At 46.6% G+C, this 12,499-nt stretch overlaps 1 protein-coding gene across 2 annotated transcripts in view; it reads left to right on the top strand.

Annotated features, from left to right (window-relative positions):
- The window catches only part of KNTC1 (kinetochore associated 1), a 371,840-nt gene that overhangs the window by 348,914 nt on the left and 10,427 nt on the right, over positions 1–12,499 (top strand). For both annotated transcript variants that reach the window (XM_075323096.1, XM_075323086.1), the window contains exons 61-62: positions 3,301–3,390; positions 4,073–4,218. In XM_075323096.1, coding sequence (XP_075179211.1) covers positions 3,301–3,390; positions 4,073–4,218 — 236 coding nt within the window. The remainder of the gene's footprint in view (positions 1–3,300; positions 3,391–4,072; positions 4,219–12,499) is intronic.

Raw genomic sequence — 12,499 nt, 5'->3', positions numbered from 1 at the left:
TTCATGGACCGGAGTAGGCTTTCCGCTGTTTGGGAGTTGATACTCTTAGTGCCTCAACGGCTTTCCTCCACCTCTTCATTAGTGCTCTCCTTTTTCCTCTCGAACTTTCTCTGTCTCTCATAATTGCAGAGTCCAGAGCAGATCGTGGACGCTTGTCGGCTCAGCCCTTCATGGTTACCTATTAATGCTGCTTGTAACATAAAGTATTCCGATGGCTAATCTGTAGCTTATTATACCACCTGTACCCCTCCTCTTTCTTCTTTGCAGATATCTGCTCAGGAAATTTGCCTGTTGCTTGTGAGAAAAAATGTTCACTCAGTATTCGAACAATCAAGGTTTCCCCATACTCATTCTGGAACGATTGCCAACGATCTCTTCTGCCCCTAGGACTCTGACTAATGCAGCAAATGAATCAGAGCCTCCAGCTACTGCACACCATCCTGGCCGAACATGGCTGCGGTTCAAGCGGCCTCTGGTCAGCTCGTTGTCTAGGTCACCATCTATCTCCTGAGGTAGCCACATAGGACAGGTGTCTGCCTTGTCAATTTTCTTTCAAAGGTATTAGGTTTTTAAGGCATAGTCAGCACTTTTCTTCATGACATGGCATTTACTATGCCAATGCATAAGCCTCCACTTCATCCTTGGGATCTTAATCTTGATTTGGAGGCGCTTCAGTCCTTGCCTTTTGAGCCAATTAAGTAAATCTTTTTGTTGCATCTCTACTATAAAATGACTTGTTGTAGCCATCACCTTTATTATGAGGGTCTCAGAGTTGGCTGCTCTCTCCTGTCACACTCTATACCTCATTGTGCACGAGGACAAAGGTGGTTTTGGCTTTCCACTGTTATGTGCACATTTGGAAAAATAAGGTAAATTAAGGTCTAACTCAAGACAACCACACTTAACCATCCCCCCAGTTCTTGTACAGACCAGAGGTCCCAGATGTGCGGTCTCTAAAGGTCCCTGCGCAGACTGAAACAACTCTACCAGGTGACTAAGATGACCACTCAGGCCTTGGTTCCTAATTGGACATCCAGGGTATCATGTACCTCTTTAAGAATACAGGGGAAGCTGCAACATAAAAATAAGTTTAAACCAAATTGATCACAATCTGCCAGAGATTAGTATGTGGCTGAAAGGCAGCAATTCAAAGCAGGGCGTAATGATCGTGGCAAAGGAGAATCCACAGGACCGCGCATCGGACTCCCCCGGCCAGACTACCAGGCGTGAACCCCTATACAGGGACTGTCTGGCGGCCACCCCAGAGGGCCTAGATGCACAGCAGTTGGGACACAAGTGAAATACAGGTTAGCGTCCTTAAGATGTCCATGTGGGATATGGCGGCTGGTCCAACGGTAGATGTGGGCAGAAGTGGATCTGGACGGATGAGTGGAACCGGGTACAGGTGCCGTCTGGTGGTAACAGATGGAGTCCGGAACCAGCGACTCGTGCAGACTGATGATACTGGATCGAGTCCAGAACCGGCGACGGGTACAGGCTGGCGGGAGATGATGGGATCCACAGCAAACGGTCACCGGGGAATCTCCTTGGAAACCGGAGGGCTGGACATACTCAAGCTGGCAGTCTGGATCTGTGGGCAGAGACAGGGTTAACTTGGGTACGAGACACAGAGGGACTGAACACCTAGAGCAAGAGACAAAGCTACAAGAACATGTTGAACAGGCACCGCCGACATGGAAAAGGAAGTCTTACATACCCTGTACCTGTTATCAGCCATATCCTGTTTCAGAGACGCTGGCCCTTTAAGAAGAGGTGAGAGAGCGCGCTCGCGCTCTAGTACGCATGCGCGAAGCCCGGGAGCCGGAGATCAGCACAGGACGCAAAGGAAGGAACGCAGGAGAGCTGGAGGCAGAGTCCCGGACTGCAGCGAGATGGTGGGGCTGACGAGCAGGGGGCATGGAGGACACTGAGGGGGAGGAGCGGGAGCAGCGGCCGAGTCAGAGCGTATGGGGACCGGGTCGGTGAGTGAGGAGCGGTGCCGTGACAAGCGGCGCCGTGGCCCCGGGAGCGTGACACAGGGTCAACTTCAGAATATTACCAGTGGGAAAGAAAATCCAGGGGAAGCTTTAAATAGTTACACCTGCCAGGTGATAGGGCAGGTTGAATTACAGCATTGAAAACAGGTGTTGACAGAAAAGGAATGAACACAATCAATAAATGATCAAAACCTGGCCAGAGACTGAACCGGACTGTGGTTCAACAGAGAGGGAAACAGATCACAGCACAAATGCCGAGGCATGACATCCACCTTAATGAGGACATTATCTTGCCTTCCTTCTATCCAGCACCCTCTCATCCAACTTGGAGAGCTCTGCAGAAACTGGATGTTGTCAGGATCGTGCGGTGCTATTTGTTGACCACTGTTCCATTCAGATGTACTGATTCCTTATTTGTCATACCAGATGGCCCTCGTAGAGGATTGGCGGCCTCTAAGGTGACCATTGCTCTCTGGGCCAGGACTTCCCCACTCTATGTGGCTAGTAGGAGCTTCCTGGGTGGTTCGTCACCTGGCATTAGCTCTGCAACTCTGTAAAGCAGTGTACACCTTTTCTACTTTTTACAGGGTTCACATCTTTACTTTGGTAGACACAAGTTTTGGCTGTAACATACCGCAGGCAGCAGTTGCCTAAGCAGTAGCTTGAGCGGAAAACGTCTGTGCTAACAGTATAATATTTGGAGTTCACTGCCATCCCAGGGACAGGACCGCTTTGGTTTCTGTGTTCCCCAATGAAGCAAACGAGAATAAAGATTTTTGGTACTCACTGTAAAATCTTTTTCTTGTAGTCTTCATTGGGGACCCAGCACCCACCTTGGTTGCACGGTCGGGCATGCATTTTTGTTCTTCTCTCAGGGTGTAATTGGATTATTTTCCTTTCAAACCTTAAATCCTTTTACTTGTACTGCTTTCTCACTAAACTGACAAGGCTTGATGTTAGCAGGCGAGGTATAGTATGACGGGGGAGGAGCCAGTTTTGATTTAAGATGTTTTAATAGTGTTAGCCTCCTGGTTGAGACTATTTTACAGTGAGTACCAAAAATTATTATTTTTGTAGTGGAGATGTTACAAGTTCTATTTCATTTGATTATAAATAAATAAAACAATACTAGTGAACACATTTGATTAGAAGAATTGTATTCCTGTGATACAAAGGATAAAGACTTTTTTTTTTTTTTGTTTTGTTTTTTTTTACTGATTTGGGTTGTAATATCCCAGTCATGGTGCTAATGTGAATCATACGGTGGTGTTAATCGGTAGTGTTTATTTGCATTTTATTGCAGGGCTTTCTTACTGCCTACAATCCTGAAACTGTTTTGCTTCAAGTGGAGGATTATATGAATACTGGAGAAATGGCTGGCGTGGCTTCACAGGTACGTCATCTAGATGTAGACTGCATTCGGAGCTTAGCGTAATGATTAGCTGCAGTGGTGCGCTGTTGTCAAGACATCACTTCTGTAGCCTTTAATCATACACCCAAGTAGTAGAGAGGCATCACTGTAGTAGCAGAGGTGAGTAACAGCTTTTTAAATTTTATTTATTTTTATTTTAGCCTAGCACAAGCCAATATACTTAAGAAACTTGTCCTGAAAAAAAACCCCAGTGGATATGTGCACACAGGATCTTTAAGACACTGGTGGACCCAGCTAGGTTTTTGGGGATAGTGGATCAGGAAAGCTAGTGCTTTTTTTTTTTTTTTTTTCCTGAAACTGCTTTGCTGTTTTCCCTTTTTTTTGTGTTGGATTTTTTTTCTTTGACTTAAACTCGCATCTAATAAAGGGGAAGCCAATTGAAGATTAAACCGTTTCCGATCTCTGAAGCAGTTAAATTAAGTGACAGAACCATGTGCACAGCAAGGTTGTTTTACATTGCTGTGCATTGCTTTGGGGTTTTTTTTTTGCAGCAGCACTTTTTCAGGTAGATTACAGGTTGAAGCTGCCTCTGAGACATTGTTGTATGGGAAACTTTGGATTCTAGGTTTTGTATTAGTTTTCTCCATTAAATTCATATAAAGATTTTCATTTCCAATTCACTTTTCTGTTACTTTTTTTGCAGATAAAAACAATAATTTTGAACAATATGATTGAAAAAAAAAAGTTAGAAAAGTTCCTAAAAAGTAAATGCTATGATGTTGTGAAGAAGCATGGACTTCATTCTAATCGTATAAAAGAGCTTGTAGATTACTTTGTAGAGAGAAATTGGTAAGTCTTTGGATATTATGTAAGAACAAGAGCTGAATTCCTGATAATACCACACAGAAAACAATTGCAATGTACCGCTCATTTAATGAAAAAATAAAAGAAAAGCGTATCTTGCTAGTATTATAATGTATGGAATGTAAATCAATATTTGTGGTTTTTATGTAGCATCCTAACAGAAAATAAAATAACTTTGTAGTGCAGTAGATTCTTAAAATTAGCTATACTGCTGACAATATACCCAGTTCCCATCTAAGACCAAGTTCAGACAGCAATACAAAAACTCAAACTCTGTGAGCTTGTTCGCATATTGGATGAGTGCAGGAACTTCTTGCCATTGATATGCACTAGTCTGGTCCAGAAATTGGACTAGAATAATGCATGCTGACATTTTTTTTTATGCAGACTGCCTCGTGAAGTGGCACATTGGGGCTTATGCGGTCCATCACACACACGTGTGATGGACTGAACATATGCATATAATACACTTATCTGAACGATTCATTAATGTGTATAATAGTATAAAATGTTCAAAATACATGTCAAACGTATATACCACCGTATTGCCTGTTGTTCTTCTATTGTTTATCACTTGAATTTTTGCGGAGGATTGCATAATGCCCCAAAGCTACACATAAAAGCTTTGCTGGAACTTCTAGAATACGAAACAAGAGCCAGGAGTGCTGCTGATGGTCTTTGACTTTCTACAAAGCCACCTGACGACATTTAATATTCCATAAAATGTCAATATGCTTAACATGGATTACCAGTTTTGCACAAACTCATAGAGTACACACTGATGCTACTTTTCACTCAATGTATTATCTTGGGAAAAAAGTACTTTATTCCCACACATTGGACCATTAGATCTGAAACCATTCTCTGGATGTAAAGTTTGTGACGTCAAGTCAGTTTTCAGCAGCAGGGTGCAAACACCAGAGATGGTAGTGTTGTTTGTAGGTAGCAAACAAGATAATACATGTAAATCGACTCCTAAACTTCCTTTACACATGGTTCTACTGCACACACAATATATACAACCACCAAGCTCTATTACATGCACATTACTGTATATACACCGGCTTCACAAACAAACAAAGCTTCTTTATTGGTGGATATATACAAAATTCAATGATAAAGGTTAAAATGTCATGTTATAGACATGCTTAGTGTGTCACCAGGGGTTAAGGGGATACCCAGAACCGGGCCAAGGGGTCGCTTCTGGAAAGGGGATCACGGTGTCGTGACCCGGTCTGTGCTCCCTGGTTCCACAATAAAAGGGGGGTTATGTTCGTGACGCCACCCGTGGAATGTGATCAGAGATGACCACCGCTGCTGCAGAACCTCCGGGGGTGATGGAAAGCAGCTTGAGATGGGACGGCTCCCCACGGGTAGAGCCTTTTCCCCGGGGCAGTGTGATAGTAGTCTATGGGGGGAGCGCAGGACACGAGCACAATAAACAGGCAGACTCACGGTTTTGCAGTTTCTTTGTCCTTTACTGATGATGGTATTCAGCAGTGTACTGTCCACGGAGTCTGTGAGGGGTTCAGGGTTTCTCCCACCCAGCCGGGCCGTTTTGGCTTCCTTGCCTGCACTGTGTGTCTGTGGCCCCGCTGCTGAGTGAACTATGCAGCTGGCTCTGCTCTGCTCTGCTCCTAGGTACCGACCTGACAGGCAACTCGAGTCCTTACTAGTATGTTCCTGAACTCTGCGTTTGTTGCTTGTGTCTGTGGTACAGGTGAAAGATCTGGAATCTTCACTTATCTGGTGGTAACTATGCAGCATGTAACCTGCAGTCTCGGATCCAGCATCCGTTCTGTGTGCTCCACTGGGGATGAGCTCTGCACTGCTCTGTCTCCCAGGAATGTTCCTCTGTGTAATCTGTCTCCTTTCCTCAGACCCTCAGCTAGGCCTGGAATTGGTCAGTGGATCCTGAGGTGAGCTAAAGCCAGCTTCCAACCTACAGATCCTTTCTCCTCAGTGCTCTGCACTGAACTTTCAAACTGAAACTACTTCTGACCATTTCCTCCCCCCCAGCAGAATGTACAGGGAAGCAGCTTGGTCTCCCCCTTCTGGCCAGGAGGTCTTGGTGTTGTGTGTGGGGAGTTAACCCTTTGTGTTGTTACTGTGGCAACCCTGGGGTGCCACATTCCCCCTTAGTGAAGAACAGTACTCCGGGACTGTGAAACAAACAAACAAGTTATCACAACAATTATATATATATATACAGAGTCTGAAAAGGAAAAAATACAAAAACCTTAAAGTTCAAAAAGAGTCCAAAATGTTCAAGAATATGTAAGTGGTCATACCGTATAGTCTCTGTAGGTACTGGGCTTTTGGTCTTAACGTTGCAATTAAATAAACATTTCAATCAACAAACACTTCTTAAAGGTGTCTCTACTCTGGTCATAAGTGCAGTAGGCCTCACGGCCCTCGGGCCACCAACATGTGATCAAGTTGTAACTCTCCGTGCTGCCACCTTACACCACTCTTCTCTCACCTTTACTGTACACTAAACTGTTACGGTTTTTCATATAAACATTATAACATATGTACATTTTATATGCAATTCAACATTAGTCTTTATATCTTGCTGGTATCTGACCCTGAGTACTACGCTGTGATCTGCGTACTGTTGGTGTACTGGGTGTACTTAGCATAATGGTGTGGGTGGAAGTGTACCTATTTGGTGTTTCTGGTACTTGTGAGGATGGGGGGCTGACTGTAGGACTGGCAAGCTCACTGGGACCAGGAATCTGTTCTTCCTCTACGGTTTCGACTTCCAGTTCTTCTTGTCTTGAGACTTCTTGTGGAATGGGTTCTGATTGTGGTTCCATCACTTGAGGGAAGGCGATCATTGGGACTACTACTGCTCCATAGTAATTTGGCCATGTTTTTGGGAAATCTCCTAAGACTGTATGGAACACATCTTCTTCCTTCTTGACAGGTTGTACCTGTATGGGTAAGGTGACTTCTGGTGTCTTCAGGGTTTCAGGACACGGTTTGAGTTGATCTCTTGACACGACAGCTGATGTCCTTCCTTCATCCTTACTGATGAGACACACTTTGGGATTATCCATACTTGATGGTAAGACTGTATATGGGGTGGTTTCCCACTGATTATCCAATTTGTTTGTGCGTCGTTTCCTCTTGAGAACTTGGTCACCAGGTTGCAATGGGGTTGCTAGAGCATGCTGGTTGAAGTTTCTCTCCTGTCTTCCCCTAGCTTGTTGGAGACTTTTCTCTACGCACTCTTGTACTTGGCGATACTGCTGCTGACGTAGGGTATCCCAATTGGATTCTTGAACTTCTGCATCTGGCTTCAGAATTCCCATATCTAAATCAATTGGCAGTTTACCGGGCCTTGCACGCATAAGGTAAGCGGGGGTGCAGTTTGTAGAACTCACCGGGACATGATTGTACAAGTCCACCAAGTCTGGCAATTTCTCTGGCCATTGATTTCTTTCTGACTCTGGTAAGGTCTTCAACAGGTCAATCACAATATGGTTCATCTTCTCACATAAGCCATTTGTTTGGGGATGGTATGCTGTTGTGCGGATCTTTTTACAGCCATACATGTTGCAGAATTCTTGGAAGATCTGTGATTCGAAAGCTGGACCTTGATCTGCAAGGACTTGTTCTGGGTAACCATGGGGTCTGCAAAAGTACGTCTGGAATGCTTTAGCTGCTGTTCTAGCTGTAAGGTCTTTCACGGGTACCACCACTAAGAAGCGTGAGTAATGGTCCACGATGGTTAAGGCATAGACATAGCCAGACCGGCTTGGTGACAACTTGACGTGGTCTAATGCGACTAGCTCGAGTGGTTGCTTGGTTACTATGGACTGGAGTGGAGCTCTCTGGTTCTGTTGATCCTTTCTTCTGAGGTTGCACGGTCCGCATTTTCTACACCAATCTTCAATTGATTTTCTCATGCCAACCCAGTAGAATCTTTCTCTTAAGAGCACTTCCAACTTTTTCCAACCAAAATGACCAGCACCGTTGTGGTAAGCTTCCAGAACCATCTTGACATCTCTCTTGGGCACGATGATCTGCCAGACCAACTCATGTGTTTTTGGATTGGTGTGCCTTCTACAGAGCTTCCCTTGGTACAGGAACAATTTACCTCTCTCCTTCCAGAGATGTTGCGTCTCAGCTGGGGCATTCTGATTAGGGTAAGCACCTTGTTGTGTAAGCAGTTCTTTCACTAGCTTCACAGCTGGATCGCTGTCTTGTGTGTCAGCCCATCCGTGGTGTGCTAATGGGTTGAGAGTTGCCTGCTGTTGTTTTTGGTAGACACTCGGTTGATACTGTCCCACCTTAGGACGGTGAAAGGCCGGCAGCTCAATTTCTTCCAGACCCTCCGGTTCCTCTTCCACGTTCCCCGAGTGTGGCATCCGGGATAAGGCATCTGCATTCCCATTCTTGTGGCCTGCCCTGTACTTGATGACAAAGTTGTAGTTTGACAGTCGGGCTATCCACCGCTGTTCCAGTGCACCTAGTTTTGCAGAGTCCAGGTGGGTCAACGGATTGTTGTCAGTAAAGATGGTAAATTCTGCAGCTGCCAGGTAGTGTTTGAAACGCTCTGTTACAGCCCAAACTACTGCCAGTAGTTCTAACTTGAAGGAGCTGTAATTCTCTGGGTTTCTTTCTGTAGGCCGGAGCTTCCTGCTTGCAAAGGCAATAACTTTCTCCTTGCCTTCCTGCCTTTGAGACAATACTGCTCCCAGTCCCACGTTGCTGGCATCCGTGTACAAAATGAAGGGTTGATGGTAATCTGGATATGCCAGGATCTCTTCTCCTGTCAGTGCCCACTTCAACTTCTTAAAGGACTCTTCTCTCTCATCACTCCACTGGAAAGGAGGATTTCGGGCTGCAGACTTCTTTGACTGTCCTACCAGGATGTCTTGTAGGGGAGCTGCTAGCTTCGTGAACCCTTTTATAAATCTTCTATAGTAGCCTACCAGTCCCAGGAATTGCCTCACCTCTTTCACGCTGGTGGGTCTCGGCCAATCTCTGATCACGGTAACTTTTTCAGGATCTGGTGCTACCCCTTCTGAGCTCACGACATGTCCCAGGTACTGTACCCTTGGCTTTAGAAGGTGACACTTGGATGGCTTGATTTTCATGCCGTATCCGGATAAGGCTTCAAACACTTCTGCCAGGTCTTGTAGATGCTGTTCATAGGTCTTGGAGTAGACTATGACGTCATCCAGGTACAGGAGGACAGTTTCAAAGTTCTTATGTCCTAGGCAGCACTCCATCAGTCGCTGGAAGGTTCCAGGCGCGTTGCAGAGTCCAAACGGCATACAATTGAACTCACAGAGGCCCATCGGCGTGGTGAACGCTGTCTTCTCCTTGTCAGCCTCTGCCACAGGAACTTGCCAATACCCACTAGTCAGATCTAGGGTGGAAAAGTAAGTAGCGGATTTTAATGCAGCCAATGACTCTTCTATCCTAGGTAATGGGTATGCATCCTTGTGTGTAATGCGGTTGATCCGTCTGTAGTCTACACACATCCTCATGGTCCCATCTTTTTTCTTAACTAGCACTAGTGGGGCTGCCCAGGGGCTACAACTGTCTCTTATTACCCCTGCTTCTTTCATTTCTTTGAGCATGTCTTTGGCGCATTGGTAGTGAGCCGGTGGTACTGGTCTATACCTCTCCTTTATGGGTGGATGGTTACCTGTGGGTATAGTGTGCTCTACCCCTTTGATCTGCCCAAAGTCTAATGGGTGTTTGCTGAATATTTGTTCATATTCTTTCACTACCCTGTATACTCCATGCTTTTGATGGGAGGGTGTAGAATCGGTGCCTACATGTAGCTTTTGGCACCAATCCTCCAGCTTTCCCTCTGAGCCATTGTCTTCCGCCTGATCTGATGGCTTCAAGGGCTCAACGGTGGTGATGGCGTTGTTATCAACCGTATATAGCTTAGCCATGGTAGCATACTTAGGTAGGGTGACCTCATCTTCCCCACAATTTAGAAGGCGTATTGGCACTCTTCCCCTGTGTACCTCAACTATTCCTCTGGCCGTCAATACAGTGGGCCTACTGTCTGAGTACACAGGTTCTACCAGGGCCTGATAGTCTCGCCCTCTGATGCCTATTGCGGCTCTACACCAGACCAGCATTTCTGTTTTGGGAGGAATTACAATAGGTATTGGGTCACTTACCCTTGCACTGCCAATTTCACCTCCTGACATTTCTACCTGCTGCTTCAGCATCAAGGCTTTAATTTCCTTCTGCAGGAGTCTCTGTTGCCCAGGTTTGGCAGTCTCGACGATCTGCTGCAAGACAGTAATTACCTCTGCAAAACAATTTTCAATTACATTCATTCCTAGCAGCATAGTTGGTTCACGTTCTCGTCGGTCAACATCAACAATGATAATACCCTGATTCTGCAATTCTACTCTCCCAATCTTAATGGTCATTTCTCTGAAACCAACCTGTGGTACTAATTCACCATTGCTAGCCCATATATTCAATGCAACATTAGATGGACCACTGCTAACGTCTGAATCAGCCCAGTACCTCTTATAAAGGACATGCGGAATTGATGATATTTGGGAACCAGTGTCCAGCAAGGCGTTGAGCGGAATGCCATCCAGCACGATGGGGATGACTGGACGTCCTCCCACATACTTGTCGTGCCAGGGTGAGGGACCTTGAGAGTTCATTCCTGAGGAGCGGCCCGCCTCCCCAGGGGATCCCCATTTAAAGCACATTCACGGGCAAAGTGACCTGGCTCATTGCAACGGCGGCAAATGGGCTGTCCATCCGGCTGGTAGCGGTCGCTGGGTCGTCCTCTCGTCGCTTGGTATCTCCTAGGCCTCATCCATGGGACATCCTCCTTGCTGGTCGCCAGCTCAATCTTGGGTGCAGACTTGGATCCACGCAGCTCCTGGACGATTCTAGCCATGGAAGCAACAGTGTCTGTCAGGGCATCAAGCCTTTGATGGAGAGCCTCATTAGTGATCGGCTCCAGGTGGTTAGCAGCAGCCGCTGACATGGCCGATGTCACCGGCACTACTGGCTGCTGGGGTGCCACTGTAAGGTGTTGAACAGAGTCTATATCCTGTGGCTCCTCCACCTGCTGGAGGCGGATGGCTCTATCCTTTAGCTGGGCAAATGTTAGTCCTGGATCCTGGATCACCATCATGCTCAGTTGTCCCCGGTGGGAAGGGGATGAGAGTCCATCCAGGAATTGGTCTATCAGCAGCTTATCTGCTCCAGGGGCTAAGGCAGGTTCTGCTAATTTAAGTGCTCTGAGCGCCTCCTGTAAGTTTAAGGCAAAGTCTCTTGCGCTCTCTCTAGGTTTTTGCTTGCATCCAAAGAACCTCATTTTAGCCCGGCTGCCAGCAGTGGATTCAAAAGCTGCTTTTAGTCCAGCTATTATATGCTCTACAGTGTCCTTTGCATCGTCCGGCCAGGATGTAGCCTCCCGCTGGGCATTGCCAGTTAACTGTCCCATAAGCATACCAACACGCTGAGCTTCTGTCAGGGGGTACATGCTGTAGTAGATTTTTAGCTTTCCGATAAAGTCATTAAGTGTGTTGGGCTCACCTGAGTACTGTGGCAGCCACACTGCACCCGGGGTGTACGGCATCAGGAACGGCATGATAGGTGCCGCTGCACCGCCGGGTACAACAGCGTCTCCCTGCTGCGACATCTTTGCGCCCCCTTAGTTAATTTCACCAGTCTTCTTGACAGCAAGCCTGGGACACTTTTCTGCGTTTTCGTTCGGGTCGCAGCACCGAGCGCACCTCCTCTGCAAGCGGTGGGCGGAGTCTTAGTTTAGGCGCGATGTTTTCCCGCGCGTAGCAGGTAATGGCGTGATTAAAGATGGCGCCTGGAAAATTTTACCAATGATGTTTATGGATTTTTCCAGGTATCTTTGCAAAGTTTAAAGTCCGTTCTTTGTTGCAACAATTCACAGTGCAAGTCTTTTATGCGATGCAATAAGTCTTTACAGGCGCACGTCACCCGGGTTGCAGCCGGGTCCAGTCCGCATCCTGTTCGTGACGCCAAAGCTGTGTCACCAGGGGTTAAGGGGATACCCAGAACCGGGCCAAGGGGTCGCTTCTGGAAAGGGGATCACGGTGTCGTGACCCGGTCTGTGCTCCCTGGTTCCACAATAAAAGGGGGGTTATGTTCGTGACGCCACCCGTGGAATGTGATCAGAGATGACCACCGCTGCTGCAGAACCTCCGGGGGTGATGGAAAGCAGCTTGAGATGGGACGGCTCCCCACGGGTAGAGCCTTTTCCCCGGGGCAGTGTGATAGT

Source organism: Anomaloglossus baeobatrachus, chromosome 1 (assembly GCF_048569485.1).
Source record: "Anomaloglossus baeobatrachus isolate aAnoBae1 chromosome 1, aAnoBae1.hap1, whole genome shotgun sequence".
NCBI classification, from domain to species: domain Eukaryota; kingdom Metazoa; phylum Chordata; class Amphibia; order Anura; family Aromobatidae; genus Anomaloglossus; species Anomaloglossus baeobatrachus.
Note: the sequence above shows the minus strand (reverse complement) of the source record. Positions and strands in the feature narration are given on the sequence as shown.